We start from the raw sequence: 24,589 nt of genomic DNA on the forward strand, positions 1-24,589 counted from the left end.
ATCAGGTTCAATACATAAAATGCCTACAAAGAACAAAAATGAAACTTTGTAATAAAAAATGCAGGCCAGCTTAAATGTTCTTAAAGAGGTCTGCAACAGCCAAGCTCATGTTTGCTGAAGTTTGAATCTGCCATGTCCCCCAAAGGCCCATGTGTTAAAAGGCCTAGACCCCAGCTTGGTGCTACTGGAAAGTGGTGGCATTTTTAAGAGGTGGTGGCCTAGTGGAAGGTCTTCAGGTCATTGAAGGCATGCCTTTGAAGAGGACAGAACCCAGCCCCTTCCTCTCTCCCTTTCTTTTGCTTCCCAGCCACTTGCTCCCACAATGATGTACTGTCTCACCACAAGCCCAAAGCAATAGGGCCAACACCATGGACTCAAGTATCTAAAATGTAAACCAAAATAAATAAACCTTTTCTCTTAATAAGCTGATTATCTCAGGTATTGATACAGTAACGGAAAGCTGTTTAATGCATTTGTCTGCTGGAGTCCAGCCTGAAGGCTCTCACCAAGTATGTCCATGAGTTATCATCAAGACACAAGGAAGCCCAAACATGGTGGTGCTCGCCTGCAACCTCAGCTACTCAGGAGGTGGAGGCAGGGGGATCATAAGTTTGAGGCCAGCCTGAGCAATTTAGTGAGACCCTGTTTTGAAATAAAAAGAGCTAGGGATGTAGCTCAGTGGTAGAGTGCCCCTGGTTCCATCCCTAGTACCACCAGAAAAAGACACAAGGAAGGACAGGACAGACACTTGCTTCTGAGCCTCCCAAAGTCTTTCAAAACCACTTTAGAGAAAAAATAGCACTTATATAATAATTCCAATGTCCGAGAGTGAGTGGAGGTAGATTCACAAAGTGGTTATCGCTCACCTTGATACACACGTTGATAGAAACTGTCTGGTCCCCTTTGCTGCTGAGTGCGTTAAACATTGTGAGTGTCTGGATCTCACCAGCATTAGAACACATGTCACCAACCGAGCCGTCATCTCCCAGGAACTTAGCTTTTAGCCAATTTGCTAGAATTCTGTAGATAAAAAAATAACAACACTCGAAGAATCTAATTCTAACATGGAACTATAAAGAGTTTCAAGAAAAGAAAAAATACCATATAGATCTAGGGCCACAGACACCGAATCTTACAGTGAGGCTGACGTGGACTAAACAGGATATCATTTAAAACAGCTGGGACCTACACAGTTATACTTAAGCAAGAAGAGAAGAAACTCATGGAACAGTCTTGTTCCAATGTGACTGAAGATTCTAAAGCATTAAGCAAAGATTCTAAACAGAAAACATCTTTGGTGTTTGAAATACATATTTTACAGAAACAAATTTCTTATGCCTGAAACCTTAAAAGTTTCCTAAGTGGCATACATTTCCTAATGAACTTAGCAAATTAGAAATAGCTATTTTAAGAAATGAATAATCTAAGTATTTTTAAATCACCACGACTCTTCACTGTTCAGTTGTCCTATGAAGTGAAGATCATGATTTCCCTTTCCTAGCCTGCATTTATCCCAGTATACTGATTAAAATGGTGTGCTCAGAGGACTGAGTGCCTCCCACACCGTGGGAGCAGGAAGTGGGGCAGCTACTGTGGGACACAGTATGCAGTCCTCAAGACTCAGGGTCTTCAGTACCCTAGTGATTCCTCTCCTGTGTACAAACAAGCGTCCACACAAATACATAGCTGGATGTTCAAAGCACAGACAATCCAAATATCAACTAACAAACAAAATACACTACAATCATACTTGCTTCGACATGGATGAGCCTGGAAAACAGGCTTAGGGAAAGATGCTCATCACAAAAACATCGCATATTGTTCTATTTGTAAAAGATATCCAGATTAGGCAAATGCATAGAAAAAGGAAAAAAAAAAAAAAAACAGTAGTTGCCAGGAGCTGGGGGTAGGAGAGGATGTAGACTGCTAATGAACACTTGGCTTTTGTTTAGGTGAAAAAAATATTCTAGAATAAAATCATGTTGACAGTTGTAAAATATAACTAAAAAAAAAAAAAAAAATCACTGAAAACTTAAAACACACCAACACTTAAAATGGGCAAAGTTTATGCTATGATAATTAATTACATTCCAGTAAACAAAAAAGAATAGCATGTTCTGTACATGCAATAAAAGTGAGATTTCTGGAAGCTATTTGGTTATAGGAAATAATGTCATGTCATTTTTTTAGGTTTCTTTTTTTTTTACCATTTTTGTTTTAGTTGTAGCCGGACACAATACCTTTATTTTATTTTTATGTGGTGCTGAGGATCAAACCCAGGGTCTCATGCATGCTAGGCAAGTGCTCTATCACTGAGCCACAACCCCAGCCCAGGTTTCTTTTTTAAAATGCCAAAAGTATTTTTCCCTAAGGAAAAGAAATGGAACTACAGCAGACAAACCATAAACTTTCTTCCTAGGAGTCTAAAATGAGTGGGCTCTAGTAAATACACCTTAGCATAGCTTTAAATGACAATCCTTAAATGCTTTTGGACCAAGACTACTGCCAAGTGGAATAAAAATTAAGATAATCAAATCTAAAGTATCAATTTCAAATCATGAGCAAAACACACTGCAAGTTTAAGCATTAAAAAATAAGTCTATGCTCCAGGGCTCCCACCCCATGAGGCCCACAGCCCTGCCTGCCTAGTGCCCTCAGGGAAAAGCCACAACCCTGCCAGACCTGCCAGGACTCCCTGGGGACTGCTCTTCTCCATCAGGCAGCACCAGTACCAGCTTCCAGAACACTCGCTCGCGCCTCTCGGGGAGGTGCTCAGTCACAAGGGACAGCAGGTCCAGAGGCGCCCATGCAGCATGGCTGGAAGGGACAGACCACAGGGGTTAATCCCATGTACCCACCCCACAGAGGAACAGCACACACAACAGGGCCAACAGACCTCAGCAGCTGCTGGTGGAAGTGCTGAACCTTCATCTGGTGAGTTGTCTTGTTTCTGAGCTGCCTCAACCTACAAAGGAAGGGAGAATGGCAGCATGCATACACACGGCTGGCTCATGCCACAGAAGGGACTTAAGAGTATTTGCTGGTGTTTCTGAACAAAAACCAATTGGCTAGTGCCTCCTTTTGACAAGTACTAAGAAGACTGAGAAAACATCTTCTGATAAAGAAACAGGTTAGTCAGTGACCCCTTCAATCCGCAAATATCCATTCAGTATCTGCTGTGAGCTGGCCACAGGAAACAGCAGCAAACAGACAAAAGTCCTCTTAGAATACACTCTCATGGGAGAGAATAGCCTTTGTACTGGCTGGCGTAGTTTGCAGGACATGTCAGTGCCATGGGCAACTGTAGCAGGGCAGGCAGGAACCATGGTACAAGCTATCATCTCACTCTGATGGTCAGAAGGAAATGTGAGCAAATAAATACCTGATGGAAAGAGGGCAGCCACCATGACTGTTTCTGACAATACTGAAGAGGAGGGAATGGCCACTCCCTGCCACAGGGCCTGAAGTGTTTGGAGAGTATAGTGGTGGTGCTGGGGTGTCTAGGAGAGGATGTTCAGTCCACTGTGACAAGAGGTGAGGCAACCTGACTGAGATGACAAAGGGCCCTATCCTGGTGGGTGGAGGACTCTGGCTATAGCCATAATCCAGAAAGAAGCACTGGCAGAGATAGACCTGGTTAAGCCCTAAGTATGCTCTGAGGGTGGAGCTCAAGGAGGGTAGGTCTGAGAGAAGAATGCTAGCCCCTGTCTGTGACCTCACACGATGGCCACTTGGGAGCAGTACAGGGGCAAGCTGAGGAAAATCAGATTCAGAGAGCATGCTGGGAACTAGACAAGAGTCTGGAATGCAGGGAAAAGGTCCTGGCTGGAGCTGCACCAAGGGAGCTGTCAGTGTGAAGGGTGGGGCCAGGTCACCAGGGAGAGGGCAGAAGGGACGAATAAAGGGCAGGGGCTGGGTTGAGGGAGCCAGTGAGAGATGTCAGAAAAGGGGGTCAAGGCTGAGAAGGGCAGCTGGGGAGCAGGAGGGGGACAGAGGAAATACAAGAAACTGTGATTCCAAGGCAGACACGGGCAGAGAAAGTGCCCCAACCTCACAGCATGCCTCACAGTAACCAGACCATTTCAAGTCCCCCCGCCACCTGTTTACAATTCAGAGACAACCTACAGGATCTGGGGGACCTGACGACACTCACAGACAAGACATGGGCCTCAATGCAGTGTGACCCCTCCATCATACCTCCAAGGGCCTGCCCACAGAGAGGCAGGGTGGCCCAGACAGCTATTCTCAAGAGGTACTGATGAGAAAGGCTAAGCCCACACATGGCCAAGATTGGACAGTTTGGACCCCAGAACTGAACATGCTCAGGGCAACTAGGGGGTAGCAGCAGGTGGGGATGGAATTGCTAAGGCACTGCTGCAGAAAACAGAGGGTGGTGTGTTAACGAGGCACAGTAGGAAGAAGGGGGCCCATGTGAACCTCTGGCTCCACCAGTAAGGGTGGACATGCATGTACTTAAACTGGGAAGACAGAAAAACAGGTGATTTTGAGTTAGTCAATCACCAAACCTGAGTCTCTCAAGGTTTGAGTCTCTCAAGGTCTCTCGAAGCGGTGTGCAATCAGAGCCCTGCTTCCCAGGAGTAGAGCAAGTCACCTATCCCTAGCTATAGGAATGACACCTTCAAATCGCAACCTCCCGCCTGTCCTACTTCCTGACTCCATCTGTCTTCACTAGCAAATGCACAGGTTAAACCAGCTCCTGGTGAAGTACAGCAGGACAGGAGCCAAGGCATGCCTGGGCACTGACCTGGTACAGGATATGCCCACTTTCCCTGCATGGCCCAGGTCCAAGAGGCCTTTGGCCAGGTTCTCCTCAGCAATGGGACACTCTGCACTGGGTGCCAATGCCCGCAGCCGGTCATTCACATCCACACAGCAGGGTGCTGCAGGAAAGGCACGCATCTGACGCCTTAGTTTCTTCCGGGCTGTAACAGCTTCCCTCCACCTGAAGGACGCACCAACATACCATCATTTGAGGCTGACACCATGGGACAAATGCAAACACAGTTCAGCACTATGACATCAAGAAACATGGTTTGGGGTCTTTTCCAGCAACAGTTCTTAAACTGAGAAATAAATGAGAATTAAAATGTAGGCATGACAGTAAAAAAGAGCACTGAAACTACTAAATTTAAGAGTTAACACTGAAGGATCTCTGAAGGCTCAGTTGGCAATATGGACACAAATCTAGCAAACACCACTGATGGGAATGTATCTTCCCACAGCGTGCACATATGTAGATGTATCAACAGTTGGTGCGAGGTGGGCACTGCAACACTTTGTCACCGCTAGAAAGAGAGGCATGTGGGAGTCTGTCAACAGGGAACCAAGGTCATATATGACACACACTTGCAGTGACATGCTGCACAGTCACAGGGAGAGCGCAACATGCTGCACAGCTGGGCCCCGCGCACACCAGGCAGACTCAAGACTTAAAGTACAGTAGAGAGCATGCTCTGCTGACAGCCACAAGAAAAGTACAAGGCTACATAGCAGCTGCTGTGTCTGAGGAATGGACAAAGGTCTGTCTGGAAAGGAGACGCCCTCCTCCCGCGGCTCCCCTCCACATTGCTGCAGTCGTGACGGATGCTAATGCTCAAGTCTATCATGAAATGAATCACTATGCTGCACACATGATACATAAAGGCCAGTCTAAAGATTAACAGTGAACACTCACATACTTCCAACCTGCCAGGAAGCTGAGGCTGTGATAACACCCTTCTCTGCTCCCCACGGTAACCAGTGTGATCAGTTTGTTATTTTCCTTCTTTTCTTTAGGGTTACACTATTATGTATATGTCCAAAACACTCTATTTAGCTTGAATGTACTCTATTTGTATTTATATAACTTCATTAAAAAAATTTTTTTCCCCACAACTGTCTCAGACTTAATGGTCAACTTAGAATTTTCTGACTTATGACAGCATGAAAACAGTATGAGTTCAGTAGAAACCCAACCTCAAATTCTGATCATTTCACCTAGGCTGGTGAAATGCTGTAAATATTATACGGTGAGCTGCAGCTCCCAGTCGGCCACAAAATCACAAAAGTGAACAGCCAGTGTCCTATGTTGCTAACTATGACACTGGTTGAATTAGGCATATCACGTGTATTTTCAACTTCTAACGTTTCTAACTAACAATGAATTATCAGGAGGCTTCTCCATGTGAAGGGAGGCGTGCCTCTGCTTACGTCTTAGAAACCCATCCATGTCCGTGCATGCAGCCGTGATTTGTTTGACGTAGTCACAGTCATTTCCCTGTGTCTAGTGCAGCAGGTAAACAGCAAGCACCTTATAGATATTAGTTGAAGTACAAAACAGCCACCCACTTCAGTCTAATTCCTTACTTATCCTCTTGGTTTACACTATTTAGGAGCATGCTGCATGTGTGTGTGGGTGGTGTAACCAATTGTTTCTGATGTTATAATCCAATTTGAGTCCATTATACAGATTTGTGACTCATAAAATGCTCTGTGATCCTTTTGTCATTGGCTAAAGGAACTGATGGTAACACATGTTGAATTTGGTAAAAGAGTCCCCTGTGTGTGGATTTTATCTGTAGAACACAGGACTCACCGCTGTAGATACTTGCAGAAGCACTGAAGTTCCTGCAGTGTCTCCTTCGCAGTTTGGAAAATTTCCTCAGCAAGAAACAAGTCCACCAGGTGGGCACAGATATCCTCACAACAACGGGCCACACGAACCTTCTGGTCTGTCTCCACCGCATTCCTAAGAAACAGGGCCGTCAGGGTGGAGGCACCGCACCAGGGCCCAGACACTGAGGACTGGCTTTAGAAGTGCATGAGTCTCTGTCCTTCGTGTAGAAATGTAGTTATGTCTCCACTGCAAGAGAAACTTTTAAGAGTTACAATCTTCACTTAGAAGTACAGACATGTGGAAAGGGGAAGAAGAACGAAAGTGGTACAGGGTGCTATAGTACACATCCAAAGGGACCACTGCAACAGTCAAGAGAAGAGCCTTTAAGCTACCAGAGCGGCTCAGGAGACCTGAGGCAGGAGGATTGCAAATTTGAGACTGGCCTAGACAACCGTCTCAAAACTTGGGGGGAAAAAAAGAAAGGTAGGGGATGAGGGGTATAGCTTGGTGTTAAAGGGATCCTGAGTTCACCCCACTACACGGTTTAAAAAAAAGGAAAGAAAAGAAATACACCTTCAGCCCCACTGGACATGATGGCACACACATAACCCAGAACTTAAAGGGCTGAGGCAGGAGACTCGCTTGAGCCCGGAGCTCAAGAACTGCCTGGGCAACATAGCGAGACCCCTTCCCCAAAAAAAGAGAAGAAAACAAAGAAACATTTATCCTAATAAACAGTGGAAATTTTTGACTTTTAAATGGCGTAAGACAACTGCAAAATATCAACATACGGCATTACAATCAGAAGTGTCTCAAATATATGATAGATCACTGGTGACTAGTAAGGACGGGCCTGTGGCCATGCAGTGGTGGCCTCAGATAAAACAGTATCTCAAAATTTTTTAAAATATAATTTTAGTTGTAGATGGACACAATACCTTTATTTTATTTATTTATTTTTATGTGGTGCTGAGGGTCGAACCCAGTGCCTCACACGTGAGGCAAGCACTCAACCAGAGCCACAACACCAGCCCCAGTATCTCAAATTGTAACAAAATTCTATCCAACAAGAGAGCACAGAGGACTACATCATACAGTCACAGAATCAAAGTAGCCTGAACAGTCAGTAGCTCATCCTTTGGGACACTGGAGACAACCTGGGGCTGAGCTGAACTCCAAGCATCCTGGAACTGTGGGACACGGTCTGTGTCACAGTAAGCCCTGGCTCTTACCTCTGTCCTAGCTCTGTTCCTGGGGTTCACATACTGCCATCATTTGTGGAGTCTCCTCCAGAAAAAGGCTCCCAACTATGATGGATGGAAGAAACTAAAGATGCACGACCTGCTGCCAGGTGTGGTGGCACATGCCTGTAATTCCTGCGCCTTAGGAAGTGAGGCAGGAGGATCACAAATTTGAGGTCAGCCTCAGCAACTTAAAAAGATCCTTCTCGGGCTGGGGTTGTGGCTCAGTGGTAGAGCTCTTGCCTAGCAAGTGTGAGGCACTGGGTTCCATCCTCAGTACCACATAAAAATTAAAAAAAAAAAAAAAAAAGACCCTGTCTCAAAATAAAAAATAAAAAAGGGAAGAAAGGGGATGTAGCTCAGTGATAGAGCACTCCTAGGTTCAACCCTCATTACCAAAATAAATAAATGAATAATTAAAATAAAATAAAATAAAATAAAATAAAATAAAAACGATATATTGCCTGCAGGATGAGTTCCCCACCCGCACTAGAAATTAGGATATACAGCAAGGTGGTCCACAGCATTCAGGCTATATCATGGAAGTTTAAACATAAAGTCAGATCTCCTTTCACAGCTGGAATCTTTTTTTTACCTGAAACTTGGCAACAAAATTACTAACATTCTTACATGAATAGCCCAAGGATACCTTTTAATATATAAAACAAGGGAGAGTCTCCTACTTGAAAAACATTGACCACATACCACCTGGTGTGGAGTGGCAGCACACTGGACAACAGTATCAGCATCAGGGGTCAAGGCAGTCCACCCTGTGTCCACTATGCCAGTGAAACTGCTAGCAGACGTGTCCCCATGCCCAATGCAGGACCCACAAAAAGGAGGCTGAAGTGAGGCCTCCCTGCTTCTGCTCCCTGACCACAGAATCAGCATGTTACCATTTGGCTATCCAAAAGATATGCTCCTTTTCAAATTTAGGTACACCCGCTATCCTGAACTGCACCAGCCTTGCCACAGTTCCTTCTAACCTTCTCCCTCCCGCCATGTCCCTGGCACTGCAAGACACCTGTACTTCACTCACTTTAACTCCTGGGAGCAAGTTTCCCACACACACTCTGTCACCATGAGTTCTGTCAGCTCTGCAGCCAAGCTCTGGCTCAAATGAGTTAACACCAGCTCTCTCTCTTGTTTCAGCCTATGGATAAAGAAAAAAAAAGCATAAGAGTAATGCTTAAGAATCAAAGTAAGGGCTGGGGAGATAGCTCAGTTGGTAGAGTGCTTGCCTTGCAAGCACAAGGCCCTGGGTTCAATCCCCAGCACCGCAAAAAAAAAAAAAAAGAAAAAAATTTTTCCAACCTTTGGGGGCTGGGGAGATAGCTCAGCTGGTAGAGTGCTTGCCTTGTACGCACAAGGCCCTGAGTTCGATCCCCAGCACCCAAAAAAAAAAAAAAAAAAAAGAATCAAAGTAAGTGCCAGGCACAGCAACACAGGCCTATAATCCCAGCTATGTGGAAGCCTGAGGCAGGAGGATCACAAGTCTAAGGCAAGCCTGGGTACCTGAGTGAAACCCTGTTTGAAAATAAAAAAATAAAAAAATAAAAAAGCTAGAAGTGTAGTTCAGAGGTACAATGCCACAAAAATTTTTTAAAATTAAAAACTATTTTACTCCTTGATCATGCAGATGGAAATGAGTGGTCCTGCCTGAGTCAGCAGGCCACTCCACTACATCTCCCTTCCCTACTTATCCTGCTGAGGGAAAGGGGCACTGTTTACAAGGCTGGTATGGTCAGGGGATCCCCACCTACTCCCTGGGACAAAGTATACAAGAGTGATGGATGGGTCTGAAGAGGTCTAATGGCAGCACACTGGACAACAGTATCAGCATCAGGGGCCAAGGCAGTCCTCCCTGTGTCCACACACTGACCATGTCCTACTGCAGGGCAAGGCACACTCACCTTTCCTCTTCAGCCCGCCTCTTTTCCTCCTCCCTTCGCTCCCTTTCCTTAGTCACTTCTTCAACTGCGACATGCCTCAAAAGACCTGTGGTTGTAGCTGTTAACAGATCCTCCATGGCAGCATTAGAAACACTAAAAGGAACAAAGTGGATAGAATTCAAAGTCAGGAAAAAGAAAGTCATTATACACTATTATCAAGTAGGATTGTTCCTGGAATGCAAAGATGGTTTAACCTATGAAAACCAATCAATGCAATACAACCACATTAACAGAACAAAGTTAAAATACACACACACCTACAATCACCTCAATTAATGCAGAAAGAGCATCTAGCAAAACTCAAACTAGGAACAAAAGCAACCCTCTCAAGTCATTTATGAAACACCCATAGTGCTCATCACACCGTGGTGAAAGCCTAAAGCTCTTCCTCTGAGACCAGAAAATAATGATGCCCACTTCTTGCACTTCAACACATTACTGAAGTTATAACCTGAGCAATTAGACAAGAAAAAATAAGCAACATCCAAATTGGAAAAGTAATAAAACTATGTCTATTCACACATGACATGATCTTATATAAAAAAAATCCTAGGAATTCTAATAAAGAAGCTCAATAAGTTAGAGGATAAAAATCATTATAGAGTGAACAGAGGACATATCTCAGTAGTATGCTTGCCTGACCTGCACAAGATCCTGGATTTGATACTAGCACTGAAAAAAAAAAAATCAATATGCAAAAATCAGTACTATTTCTATACATAAGCAATGAATAACCTGAAATGGAATTAAGAAAATATTCCATTTATAAGTAGCCTAAAAATAATCAGGAATAAATTCCACCAAGGAGGCAAAAGGCTTGTACACTGCAAACTATTAAAATGCTGCTGAAAAAATTAAGGATAACCTAAAAAAGTAAAAAGAAAGCCCATGTTTATGAATTAGAAAATTTAATATTAAGATGACAATACAACCCAAACTAATCTATAGGTTCAGTGCAATCCTTATCAAAATCCCAACAGCATATTTTGCAGAAATAGAAAAATGCATCCTAATATTAGAATGGCATTGGAGGCTGGGGATACAGCTCAGTTGGTAGAGAGCTTGCCTCACATGTACAAAGCCCTGGGTTCAATCCCCAGCACCACCAAAAAAAAAAAAAAAAAATTAGAATGGTATCTCGAGGAATCCCAAGTAGCAAAACAGCCTTGAGAAAACAAGAACAACAAAATTAAAGGACGGACACTTTCCAGTATCAAAACTTATTACAGAGCTACATTAACCAAAACAAGGTAGTACTGGTGTAAGGACAGACAAAAAGACCAGTGAAGCAGAACATAGAGCCCAGAAAGAAACCCTCATGTGTACGTTCAAATGATTTTCAACAAGGTTGCCAAGACCAGTCAATGGGGAAAGAAGTCTTTTCAACAAATGGTATTAGGAAAACAAGATATCCACTGTCAAAAGAATGAGGTTGGACTCTTATCTTACACCACACACAAAAATGAAATAAAATGAAATCAAAAACCTAAACTTAAGAGATAATACTACAAAACTCTTCCAAGTGTGGTAGTACATGATTATAATCCAGCAATTTGGGAAGCTGAGGCCAAGAGAAGGAGTACAAGTTCAAGACCAGCCTCAGCGATTTAGCAACACCCTATCTCAAAATTAAAAATAGAAAAGGGATAGGGATGTAGCACACTAGTAAGCACCCCTGGATTCAATTCCCAGTACCACAAATAAATAAGCCCATGGAAATAGCTATTTTAGTTTCATCAAATAGCATATGGTGGCACATACCTATAATTGCAGCTACTTGGGAGGCTGAGGCAGAAGGATCAAAAATTCAAGGCCATGGGGCTGGGAGATAGCTCAGTCGGTAGAGTGCTTGCCTTGCAAGCACAAGGCCCTGGGTTCGATCCCCAGCACCCAAAAAAAAAAAAAAAAAAAAAAAAAAAAAAAATTCAAGGCCAGCCTGGGCAATTTAGCAAGACCCTGTCTCAAAAAAAGAATTTAAAAAGGACTGGAGGTGTAGCTCAGTAATAGAATACCCCTGAGTTCAATCCTCAGTAACAACAACAAAGAAAAAAAAAAATTAGGAAGTTTATATCTTAATTCTAGGATAAAAAAAAAATGGAATCAACCAAGCATGACAACATGCACCTACAGTCACAATTACCTGGAAGACTGAGGTAAGAGGATCCCTTAAGCCCAGGAGTTCAAGACCCCACCTCAGAAAAAAAAAAAAAAAAATTAAGAAACATATAGACAGTGTCAATTCTTTTATGTAATTTTTTTTTTTTTTTTTTTTTTTTTTTTGAGATGGAATCTCAATATGTTGCCCAGGCTGGTCTTGAACTTGTAGTTTCAAGTGATCTTCCTGCCTCAGGTAGCTGTATTTTGTTCATTTCCATATGTACTGGGGGAACAGGTGGGGAGGAATACTGGGGATTGAACCCAGAAGTGCTCCAACACTATACCCCAACCTGTTTCATTTTGGTGAAGAAAGGATCTCACTAAGTTTCCCAGGATGGCCTTGAATTTGCAGTCCTCCTGCCTTAGCTCCCAAATCACTGGGATTACAGGTGTGTGCCACCACACCTGGGCCACGTAGCTGTATTTTATACAGACAAAATAATATCTTTTCTTATCATTATGCAACATCATGTACACTTGGATTTTTAAAAGATATGTAGTTCACTTTACAAAAATTGCTTAAGAGCTTAGAAAAACTTTATTACATTCATTGAAACTAGATTGAGAAAAATAGATACTTCTAATTTTTAACAAGGAAAGAACTAATTTTTACTTTATTGGAATTTTGAGATGTTTAAAGAAAAACAGATTTAATTTATAAATTTTAATAAACTGCTCCTCAAAAGGCATGTGTAAATGGATATTACATGCTAATGAGAAACAGCAGGGCAAGAACATAAGAACTAGCACCTGTCTAGAGTAGAAGGTACAGAAGTCCCTGAAACCAGCACTACAAGCCTTGAGGCTGCTTGCCCAGATCCCATGCAAGAAAAGCACAGCTTTGTGAGGAGCAACAAGTGTGCCCCCAGGGAGCAGACAGCTGACGAACAGAAGGCAGCAATTGGGTGTCACTCACCCCAGAGCGACAGCTGCATAAGCTGCCCCAGCCGAGCTCACTTCCTCACAGTCCCTCTGAAGAGCCTCCTGGATGAGCTCGTCCACCACCTGCGCAAGGTCCTATGGAAAGACCAGCACAGGAGCCAAATGGAGCATCCCACCCAGGGCAGAAATCTTGAGTAAGACCATGTCAGTGGACACTGTCCTAAGGCATCTATTAACAAAGCAAATGACCCCTATCATGGGATCACCCACACTGCTTCAGGAGAGGTCTCTGAGGAACAGGAAGGTGCCTTCCAGAGGGAGAAGCCAGGGCAAGCCTGCTGGATGACCACCCTTCAGATGGCCCCAACTGTGCTCCGATTTATCTTCATTTTTCCACATCAAACATCCTCAACTTCTGTGGTGGTTCTTTATGCCCCGCCTCAGGACTCCCTGATTCCCCCCACGTGGTTAGTGCCCAGTGCCTGCCCCTGAACAGCCAGGACAACACATTCAAGTCCCACACCTGTGCAGTGAATAGGCCCTACTAGTTCCCTGGATACCCCTTGTCCTCGGGCACACAGCACTCTTATAATCCCACAGGTGATGGTCAGCCTGGCCATCTCAAATGAGTAGGTGCTGACTTCAGCCAGACCAGAAATGCACAGGCTCAGGTTGACACTGTGGTATGAAGCACTGAAGGACTGCTCTGACTATGAAGATGAAGATGGGGGCTCTAAAGTTAGCCTGGAGGTGTCAGGCTCAGCTCTGCCACATGAAGCCATGACCATGGGCTACCATCCTCCACTCTACTTGGCTCCTCTCTTATAAGACCAGGCAACACAGCACCCTGACACAGGGCAGTGGAGGCCAAAGACATTTGTGCATACTGGGCTTCTCAGAGCCCCGACCTAGAAGATTCCCTACCGCATCAGAGTACACAGGAGCAGGCTTTGGAGGCAACAGCTCGGACTGCACGGAGGACTGGAAGAGACTGGGTGCCACAGATGGGGCTGGTGGTGGGACATGAGGCAGAGATACAGGTGAAGGTGTGGGGGCTGGAAGAGGTTGCGGAAGGAGACCCTGTGGTGGCACATCCAGGTCTGCCCCACATTCTTCTCCTCTCCCATCACCTAAAAGAAAGGACACAGGAAAACATTCTGCTGCAGATGCACAGTAACAGCACCAGGTACACAGTCATCTCTATGCAGGGACAGCCAAACGGAACCCAAGGCCTGGCCTGCTCTCCCTGAAAATACCCATGGGACCCCTGACGGTATACAGCTTCATGTATAAAACAGTACTGTGGTGTCAGGGTGCCCAGAGGAGGGCTTCAGAACTCCTGTGTCCAGATGAAGAGAAATATACCTGAGTACCAAGCCAAGGGCCACTCCTCCAGGCCCCAAAGTAACAAAGATGCTTCTAGGCATGGAGAGGCTTCCTAGAGGAAAATGCAGTGCAGCTTCACTCACCCAGTGAATCCACGCTGGGTCTCTGAGTGCTGACAGGCAGCTCTGCGGCCAGACTTTCCCCGACGTACTTGTTCTGGGAGTTGAAGCTGCACACGGGTGTGTGACGAGGAACTGGGGGCAACGGCCCTCCATTCACAACTTCCCCAACAGACACCGTCAGCTTCCTGGTAATAAACACTGACTTCCTGGCCTTGGATAATCCCTCTGGTTCCAGGAATGCAGACCTGTTCAGCTCGACACAGCTACCCAGACCACAAAGAGCCCACAGAAAGGTGTCACTCAAGGAAGATGGCAGCTTCATCTTCCCAAGTCTAGTTGCAGTGCCAGAAACCCAAACCTTATTCTGTGTCTTCAAGGCCAGAAGCAGATGAGAGGAAGGCACAGATCACAGTAACCACTGCTACCAGCCTCCATAACCACCCAGTCTAGCATGTTAACAACCACACATGGGACAACACGTGCTCCTGTCTCAAGAATGGAAGGTGCTTGCCTCCTGGAGAACAGGCCTGGAGAAAAGAGCTGCAGGAGGAAGGGGCTGGGGAAACCCCCAACGCAGGATGTTGAGTATAATGATACCGACTGCTGGGAGAGGGTTTGTGAATTTCATCGTGGTCTCAAAATGCTAACTGGAAGATAGAGGAGAACACGCTGGCCTGGCCTATTGCTATCTCCATCTCAACCATCAGAAGCAGGCAGTGGTCACTCAAGGGTGAGCCCCTATCTTGAAAGAAACAGAATAGGAAGGTTCCTAAATTTTATCTTTAGATTCTCTGGTAATTTATGAAGAGCACTGATTTTTGAGTTACAAAGAACTTGATCTAAACCCCAGTGTGCCAACCAACATCATGTGACTTTGAGAATACTTCCCAGCTATACATCAGGAAAGCAGCAAGTAGAACATGCCTTCTCTGGGATCTGGCAAGCAACTGACACTTTTACAGTCCTTTATTGGAATTTAAAAAGAAAAATGGAATGGGAACAAAGCCCACAGTTCCAGTTTCAGTCCTTACCCATCGGAAACAGTGAGACCATGATAGTTGAGGAAGTCTGTTGCCTCTTCACAATCTCTGAACAGCAGCATACGCACCACACCATCCAGGGGAAAGACAGTAGATCGCTGTGTGCTCACCGTGTATGCAATGTTGAGAGCCCGGAGAGCATCCTTGCGGATCTTGAAAGGAGAAGCCAGTTAAACAAAGGCAACAGTCAACCCCACTTAACCGGCCTCACCCCCAACATTTGGATTAAAAATGCTGAGAATTTCAAAATTAGGATTTTGTGCATGTGGTATGGGATCTCTGCTTTTTGGTTTCTGTCTGCATGAAAGATGACAGTGCTGAACCTGGCTGCCATGCTCAAGATCTCTCTTTTCTGAGCCACAGTAAGCATTTACACTGCACACTTCCCTTGGCAGTAATCAATGGTGCCAATCCCAAGCCACCACAAGTCCCTCACAGACTGCAGCAGGTTCCAGGAGAGGTAGCTAGAGCCTGCTTGGAAGAGTTCCAGAGCAGAGAGATGCTTCAGCACCACATGTACAACCTCTTCCTTCCAGTGCTACAAGCAGTTGTTCTACTTACCTGATTGAAATAACAGTGTAACAGACACGCATTCAGATAGGAAGCTGACTGGACCAGTTTGAAAAATCTCACAAAATTATTACTGTTCAATGCAGCAAAAGCCTGGACAGCAAAATCCACCTCAGGGGAGTTTCTAACGTCAGGGTGAAACTGCTGCACTTCTCTGTTAGAGAGACAAAATGTTCAGAGTGTTGCTTTTAATTAAACAACATTTCTAGAAAGATAGATCTGATAAATAACTAGATTTCAACAATACTGAGAAAGAGGGTCTCATGGTGATATGTGCCACTGAATTCTGTTTCCTGACTTCAGAGCATACCTCTCTGGGGCTGGATCAATAAGGTTTTCTTTAAAAGGATAAAGTACACTGATTCAAGCAACAATTTAGGAATCATCAAAAGTTATCTTAAAGTAATGCTTACTGACTGCCAGGAGTATAACAACAAAGTCGTTATTTTCAAAAATAAATCAATTTGACCAAACTATTCAAGATAGAAAAAATGATTATCATATATGAAAACACAGCACAGTCATTTTCCATTGCCAGCTTGTCTGCAAGGCTTAATTTTAAAACATAACTACTCACATATCTAGATGTTCTACAAGGTTCTTGGACAAAATACTATGTTAAGAAAGAATCTCACCATAAATTAGGGAATCTTGAAACTAGAAGACAATAGCCACCACTGAGTTCAGTTTACCCACTCAACACTTGGCCCAGAGAACTCTGGCATATTTATCAGATAAAGGTCTACTTATATATCAAACTGGGGTTTAAAATTCCTTCTTTTTTTTTTTTTTTTGTGGTACTGGGGATCGAACTCAGGGCCTTATGCTTGCAAGGCAGGCACTCTACCAGCCGAGCTATCATTTTTAACACTATACTTACCATTTTGTTTCACAATGTTTTCCTCCCTCTTAGACCTTTGACTGAACTATCTGGAAAAAACAAATAGCTAACAACTCTAACAGGACATGTGGGCTTCCCTGTCCTGGTTCACTACCTGTATAATCAGGAGGCCCTCACCCTTATTTTTTCTCACTGAAGAGGAGAAAAGTTCTCTGCGTGAGATATGCTGGTACAGGGCATGCCCCTGTTGCTCTGCTTCCAGCTCAGCTCAGCAGTGACAGCCCAGACCAGGGTGTCCTACTGTCACCTAGTGTTCCCTAGCAGACAGAGCTCGGCACTGTCAGCGACTGCAATCTTAAAGGCTCTTTTCCAAGTTAAATCTTGTCTTTTCACACATCATAGGCTAGCTTGTCAATCAGAAAACTCACCTCAGGATGTCCCCCTTGTTGAGATTGAGCAGAACATTGTACCCCTGGAACTCAGCCTCACTGGCACAGAAGATGCCCTTGTTCCTCAGGTCTTGGTACATCTCTTTTAGACTCTGTAGGCACTTGGTCATATTCTCATTGTTGATCTTGGCATCAAAGGAGGACATGGGTTCCTCACACATGAAGTGGGCACAGTGGATGTGAAATCGGGTGCACTTCTCTATCAGGGACACCGTCAGGGGATCACAGAGGTGCTGCTGTGTGATGTCCTAGCCACAGGGGAGGGGAGGATTACACACACACACACATGCATTGCTCACACTTTCACATGCTCCTCACACACACTTCCCCTGCAAAGAACCAACTATGAGAAAATCCATGCTTATCACCACTGAATTACTCACTTTTCAACTTAAACCAAGTCCATGAAGCACATTTTAAGAGGATTTCACAACAGCTTAAATAAAAGTTTGTTTTAGATTAAGATATCTGAGTAAGCCTGTAATCCCAGTGGCTTGGGAGACTAAGGCAGGATTGTGAGTTCAAAGCCAGCCTCAGCAATTTAGCGAGGCACTAAGCAACTCAGAGACCCTGTCTCAAAATACAAAATGAAAAAGGCTGGGGATGTGGTTCAGTGGTTAAGCACCCCTGGGTTCAATCCCAGGTACCACAAACAAACAAACAAACAAAAAAATGCTGAGTGAAATGAAAGTGCCCCAGTTTGCCTGGAACACACACGCATTTCCTGGTCTCCAGACCAGAGGCAGCTGATACCTTCCGTATGCCCCGTGTGCGGTTCCACACGAAGTCGTACCAGTCCCGCAGGCTGCCTTCCTTCTGGTCCATGATCTGAGTCACCAAGTAGTCCATGGTCCTGCTGAGCACTGCAGAAGGCCGTAGCTCATGTGGCAGGGGCTCCTCCTGATCAGCTGAGGACCGGCTATACTCCTTCACAGCTGCTGCATGGTCCACCTGGGAACACAAAGCAGGGACAAGTCACCTCCCAGCACAGTTGTTCCTTAAATCAAGGGGGAAATCATGCATGGACTCACACAAGATCAATGACTAAATACACTTTTTAAATGAACCCCTGGTTTCAACCCCATATCCAAAATATAAAGATGAACTGAGGTTCAAAATGGTTGCCGAGGCCACACAGCTCGAGAGTTTCAGGGTCAAGATTTGTGTGTGTGTGTGTGTTATTAGAGATTTAACCCAGATGTACCTCTGAGCTATATGCCCCGCCTTTTAAAAATTTTTTTAAATTAAAAATAAAAACCTGAAGAGCCAAAGGATCTAGACTCGTGCAGATTTCTGGGGAACGTGTGCTAACACAAGTTCAGGAAAGGCCAGACCCTCTGGTGCAGTGATTTAATGCTTAGGATCTAAGCTGAAGAAAATAATCAAAATACCATAGACGCATTGCACACCAGATGCCAAACAACATTATTAATGGAACAGAAAACAGAAACAGTCTATGTACTGACTGCAAAAATGGGCAATTTTGACAGAGTTACACAATGACACATATGCTTCATTTAGAAATGCTTATGAAGAGATCCTCCTAACAGGAAAGTACTTGTGAAAAGATACAAATTGAATCTAGATCGACATCTCCAGGTAGAACATAAATACAAAAAAGGACAGGAATAAAACTGTAAAAAGGGAAAAAATAAAATTTTAATCCAGTTTGAAAAACCTACACCTAGGTAGAACTCTTCTCCAGATGACCCATTCTCTTCCTTGGGAGTATCTCCCCTCCTCTTTTCTTCCTTCTAATAAACTTTGTTACCTTTCTTTTTTAAAAAAATAAACCTACATCTATACTTTATAGCATTAAGTATGATGTGGTTTAGCTGTAATACACAAAAACTACTTAGTTAACACATCTATACAAAACAGCTTAATATAACTATTAATAGCACAAAGGCCCACACCATCCAAAAAAAGCAAACACTCAAATCAAGTATCCACATGTACAGAAATCACAAAAGAACAAGCCTTCCCCATCCCTGCCCTACACACCCCCACCTCCATCCCCTGCTGAGCAGGGGAGACCTAGAGTCCCACCTGGTCAGTGCCTGGGACCACTTCAAAAACACTAAGCTGACTCCGGGTCTCCCGCATGTACCGCTCCTTCTCAGGACACATGTCAGGGCACGTCCCAACAAAAGTCCTCGCTTTGTCCAGATCGGTCCTCTTCACCCGAGCTAAGTGATGTCAAGTAAAAGGTAAGGATACACCACATAGTTACTGAAAACTCAGAGAATTGTATTTTTATAATAACAAAAGGAAAGACAAAAATGTTTAAAACACAAATTACAAAGGAAATATTTTTAAAATCCATCAGAAAAAGGGACTTACATGGCCTATCCTGATAGACAGTGGGCATCAAGGATCAGAAAGACCCCCCTCTGGGGCCAGGCCTCTCCAACAGTCAACAGAACTTTACTGCAGACTAAAAGATGGGCACCCCCTCACTCAAAGCTAGATGTACCACTAGTGTTCTGTAATTCTTTTTTTTTCCTTTAAAAAGTTTATTTGCTTTTATTATTCTTTTTGTTGTTGTTGTTGTAAATGAACACAATATCTTTATTTTGTTTATTTTTTATGTGGTTCTGAGGACTGCACCCAGTACTAGGCAAGCACTCTATCACTGAGCTACAATCCCAGCTAAGTGTTCTCTAATTCTTATGGTGACTTCAGTGTGATAAACAATCACGGTGTAGGATGTTTGCTAAAATGAAAATTTGTTAAATGCAACTATTCAAAATATACAGGTATTCTAGAATTCTGTCTCATTATTCATAACGGAAGTTTAATGGGGTCCTGACCTGAGTAAGCACATGATTATTATCCACAGAATAAAAGGTTACAAATGTTATCTTTTCTGTTTGTTTGTTTATTAGTATTGGGGATTGAACCCCGGGGTACTTTATGACTGAGCTACATTCCATCCTTTTTTTAATTTTACTTTATTTATTTTGAGACAGTGTCTCACAAAGTTGCTTAGGGCCTAAGTTGCTGAGGCTGGTCTTGAACTTGCCATCCTCCTGTCTCAACTCCCGAGTCACAGGATTACAGGCATGCACCACCGTGTCCAGACTAAATGTATCTTTTAAATGAAATAGAGTGCAATAACTTCATGACTCAAAATGTAATCTTATTTTTATTTTGAAAAAAATCTAATACCTAGTAATAATTTCATTTGACATAAAAATCACCATGTCAAGGATATATGACAGCAGCTTTTATTACTGAGTTAAGGAAATACTGTGTTATTCCAATTCACAGCTTTTAAGAAAGAAAACTCCAAGGCTAGGGATGTGGCTCAGTGGTTAAATGCCCATGGAGTTCAATTCCAGGTACCAAAAATAAAAAGAAAGAAAAGAAAAGAAATCTCTTTAAAAAAAAGAAAAGAAAACTCTTAAATAGGCTTGGTGGGCACATGCCTGTAATCCCAGCTACTCAGGAGCTGAGGTAGGAGGATCACAAATTCAAAGCCAGCCTCAGTAACTTAATAGAGCCCTCAGGACTTAGGAAGATCCTGTCTCAGAATAAAAAATAAAAAGGGGTAGGGATGTGGCTCAATGGTTAAACACCCTGGGTTCAATTCCCCAGAACCAAAATAAGAAATAAAATAAAATAATATAAAATTGAGGAAAAAGAAAAAAGAAACTCCTAAAGCTGAAAGTTAAGAAAAAAATTGCATATTCATGTTCATATTTACATGTTTGGTCACTATCTCTTTCACATTAACGAATACTTTGAAGGCAACACATTTACATGGCTCGACATTCCATAGGGGGAACTGTGCTTGGGACACAATTTCCTCTCTGCTAACCAGCAGTGCAAGCAGCTCCTCTGCATCCTCCCACCACCATTTCATGCATATGTCTGCAAACACATTTATCTACCAGGTACACACACAGTACTCAACCCAGGAAGACTGATAGATAGTAAAAAACAGATGTGGCACATCAGAGACCCGGAAACTCAAGGCCAGTGAAGCCCACAGAAAGGGACGCTTCCCTTCTGGGAAGCCACCTCACTACAACCCTGCCGTGGACTCTGGAACCTCACAATGCACCATACCTTGCCGCATGATTCGGTCTCTCTGGTCAAGCAGGCGATACTTCTCCTCAGATGTCTCAGCCACAGTGCCTATCAGGGTACTGAGGGATGACACAGATGGTCCAAGGCCCTCAGAGCCCTCAGACCCAGAATCAAATGGGTCTCCCTCAAACTGGTGAGCTTTTAGAAGACTTGGCTTCTTCACTGGAGAGCTATAAAAAATAAAATAAAATAAAATAAAATAAATAAAAACACATTAAGGGCCCTTGTATCATTTCCATTTCCAAACCCGTCAAGATTTTGGGGTCCTCTAAAGCTGAGAAAGCACTAAAATGAGATGAGCCTTGATAAAACTGGTGATGAGAAGAGGAAAAGTTTTCTTTTGTTTAATGAAAAAGAAGCAAGGCCAGGTACAGTAGCACATGTCTGTAATATCAGCAACTCAGCAAGACCCTTTCTAAAAATAAAAAATAAAAAGGGCTGGCAATATAGCTCCATGCTATAGTCCCCTGGGTTCAATCCCCAATACCAGAAAAAGAGAAAAAAGAAGCAAGTGAGGCAGACATGATGGCACACACCAGTAGTCCCAGCTATTTGGAAGAGAGGCTGGAGGATCACTAGAGCCCAGAGGTTTGAGACCAGCCTGAGCAACATAGCAAGAGCTCATCTCAAGAGGGAAAAAAGTTGATTATGAACACAAAAGTAATATAATAATTATTTACTGGTTTTTAAATAATTTTTGAAATATTTCATGTTTTTAAAGATGAAATGAACTAATTTAAACAGTTAAAATAAATATTTCTCTCTCGAACAAATGTAATTCATTCTGGAGAAAAACAAAGCTCTAATGCCATAAGGAACTACTCTGCCTACATACTGTAAGACCTGACTATTTCTGTAGAAGGACACAGTAAGCAGCAGGGTCCTCACTCTCAGCTTCCCTATTTTCTAGTTGGATTTCAATATTTTCTAAACTTAAATGCCAAAGACAGTGTAAGACTGGTTGAGCAAGAAAGACAAAATCAAAATCAAGTCAGCAATTAAACTGCTAATCATGAAATGGAAAGTGAACCTGGCACAGTGTGTGGCCACACCCATAATCCCAGCTACTTAGGAGGCACAGGCAGGAGGATCACAAGTTTGAGGCCAGTCTAGACAATTTAATGAGACCCTTTCTCAAAAAAAAAAAGAAGAAAGACAGTTGGAGACAGTGATAGAGCGCTTGCTCAGCATGAATGAGGCCCTGAGTTAAATCCCCAGTACTGCAAAATGAATAAATACAATACAATAAGGACAATGCATTAGCCAAAAGAAAAGAAAGATTAAGGCAGAGACCTGTTGAAGCAGGCCCAGTTGTAAATAGGACAGGAGTCAGTCAGCTCTCTCAGACCACAAGCCCAGAGGAACAGCCCCTGGAAAAGTTCCCCATACAGACAGGGCAGGCACATGATGGAGAAGGAACCATGCTCAGGCCAACATATGGCTGCCCAAGGAGAGAGCAGTCCCTTCACTGCAGTAACTGAAACCTGTAAGAAGTCCTACAGAAGCTGTACGAATCCTTCTTAAGAATGCAGTTATTACAGCCAGTTAGATGTCTTAATGGGAAAAGTTAAGATATGCAGTAGTATTTCAGGGGGACTACAGGTAACCTCATGGGACATGAAGGAGCAAGACAAGCACAGATGGTGACCGGCACAAGGGCACTACACTCCATGAGCCCCACAGGGCAGGCACCCTTTTGTGCAGACAGAAGTTCTGCCACCCTAAGTGAGGAGCCTCCTGACCAGGAAATAACCCCCAGGACTTCCACAGCTGGGGCTGAAAAACCAGACCAGGCTAGACTACAGCAGTTTTGTGATGAGATTCTCCCAGAGAACACACCGGGATTCTCCCAGAGAAGCCCACCCCAAATGAGGGCTTCTCAGTTCCCGGTCTGTGAGAACAGGGTGAGACAGAATTCTCAGCCCTGCAGCTGGGAAGTTCCCAATGTAGAAAACTCACTCTCCAGTCCCAGTTGGGACCCAGTCCTGCAAAAACCTGCCATCCCAGAGTCTCCTCACTGCTCATCCAGGTTGGGGGGCTCTTCAGAAGGACCCCTGCCCTCCAGTTCCAGAAGTCGCTGGCAACTAGTTCTTGTTTCCTCCCGTCCTTCTGGTCCCTTGGCCACTACTCAGATGTCATTAGACGGCCATATCCCCCATGTATCCTTGAATGTGGTCAGCAGAAGAGACCAGTCCCACCTTTTATTCAGGCCTCCAACTGCAGGCCTCACCGTGGGTTTGCCAAGAGGGGAGTGCTGAAAGGATGCATCCTCTGTTCCCTGGCTGGCTTCACCATCACCAGGTTTCTTCTCCTTCAGCGAAAAGGGTTTCTTATTGGGACCTGAGGACACAGAAGTCAGAACAGAGTTTACACCATCACAGATCTCCTGACGTTGGACTTCTCAGCTTCTTTTTGAGAAAGCATTATTTTTATAATTGTCACAAGAAGTTAAGAAAGAGGAAACAACTATGGGACACAAGGATCCACTTGGAGCCAGCCTTCCCACTGGTGTTAAGGAAAGGACTCACATTCACAGGTCAAAGAACTTGCACAGAGCATCAGACCTTGAAAAGAATAACTGAAAACTCACTTATTTTCTTCTTGTGCCAAAAGATAGCCACATCCTTATGTAAGCTTTTCCCCTTCTTCCTTGCCAGGGCTGCAGATGCCTGAAAAACAGTCCAGTACCACAAGTATAAGGACAGCAGGGGACAAGAGAACATTAGGCTTAAGACTTCAGGACAGCAGGAACAGATCACTTAAAGATGAAAAGGAGCCAACAATGCTTCCTCCCACCAATGTTCTGCCTCATTTCTATCTCCGATTGTGGCTGCCATAGTCTTCATGTCCCTTCCTATCACACAAGCATGTATCTGAACTTCTTGTTTTTGAAATAACATATGAACTTGGCCTCTGGCATTTGGTGAAATGAATCTCATCAGCTGGTTTTATACAGAGAGACAGAAAGATTGCCAAGTCACACTCAAGCACGAAAGGAGAATCAACTACAAGATGATACACATGAGATACTACTTGTCACAAAACACACACAAGCCTGGCATGGTGGCACACGCCTGTAATGCCAGTGGTTCAGGAGGCTGAGACAGGAGGATTAAGAGTTCAAAGCCAGTCAGCAACTTAGCAAGGTCCCAAGCAACTTAGCGAGACCCTCTCTCTAAATAAAATAGAAAAAGAGCTGGGGATGTGGCACAGTGGTGAAGCACCCCTGGGTTTAATCCCTGGTACCAAAAACACACACACACACACACACACACACACACACACACACAAAACCCTA

At 43.9% G+C, this 24,589-nt stretch overlaps 1 protein-coding gene across 4 annotated transcripts in view; it reads right to left on the reverse strand.

The window, feature by feature from the left end:
• Mcm3ap (minichromosome maintenance complex component 3 associated protein) overlaps nucleotides 1-24,589 on the reverse strand; it is a 44,002-nt gene that overhangs the window by 14,547 nt on the left and 4,866 nt on the right. For 3 of the 4 annotated variants that reach the window (XR_007110176.1, XM_047563880.1, XM_047563879.1), the window contains exons 4-21: nucleotides 23,882-23,960; nucleotides 23,490-23,631; nucleotides 21,271-21,461; nucleotides 19,246-19,385; nucleotides 17,950-18,147; nucleotides 17,176-17,444; nucleotides 15,898-16,060; nucleotides 15,328-15,488; nucleotides 14,318-14,559; nucleotides 13,773-13,978; nucleotides 12,883-12,983; nucleotides 9,771-9,902; nucleotides 8,897-9,010; nucleotides 6,596-6,748; nucleotides 4,766-4,963; nucleotides 2,897-2,965; nucleotides 2,683-2,817; nucleotides 867-1,020 (exon numbers count right to left, since the gene is read on the reverse strand). Coding sequence is in view for 3 of the 4 variants with exons in the window: in XM_047563880.1 (XP_047419836.1) it covers nucleotides 867-1,020; nucleotides 2,683-2,817; nucleotides 2,897-2,965; nucleotides 4,766-4,963; nucleotides 6,596-6,748; nucleotides 8,897-9,010; nucleotides 9,771-9,902; nucleotides 12,883-12,983; nucleotides 13,773-13,978; nucleotides 14,318-14,559; nucleotides 15,328-15,488; nucleotides 15,898-16,060; nucleotides 17,176-17,444; nucleotides 17,950-18,147; nucleotides 19,246-19,385; nucleotides 21,271-21,461; nucleotides 23,490-23,631; nucleotides 23,882-23,960 (2,847 nt within the window). In the remaining variant the exon portion in view is untranslated. The remainder of the gene's footprint in view (nucleotides 1-866; nucleotides 1,021-2,682; nucleotides 2,818-2,896; nucleotides 2,966-4,765; nucleotides 4,964-6,595; nucleotides 6,749-8,896; nucleotides 9,011-9,770; nucleotides 9,903-12,882; nucleotides 12,984-13,772; nucleotides 13,979-14,317; nucleotides 14,560-15,327; nucleotides 15,489-15,897; nucleotides 16,061-17,175; nucleotides 17,445-17,949; nucleotides 18,148-19,245; nucleotides 19,386-21,270; nucleotides 21,462-23,489; nucleotides 23,632-23,881; nucleotides 23,961-24,589) is intronic. The other variant, XM_047563881.1, reaches the window with a different exon arrangement.

Source organism: Sciurus carolinensis, chromosome 9, assembly GCF_902686445.1.
Source record: "Sciurus carolinensis chromosome 9, mSciCar1.2, whole genome shotgun sequence".
NCBI lineage: Eukaryota > Metazoa > Chordata > Mammalia > Rodentia > Sciuridae > Sciurus > Sciurus carolinensis.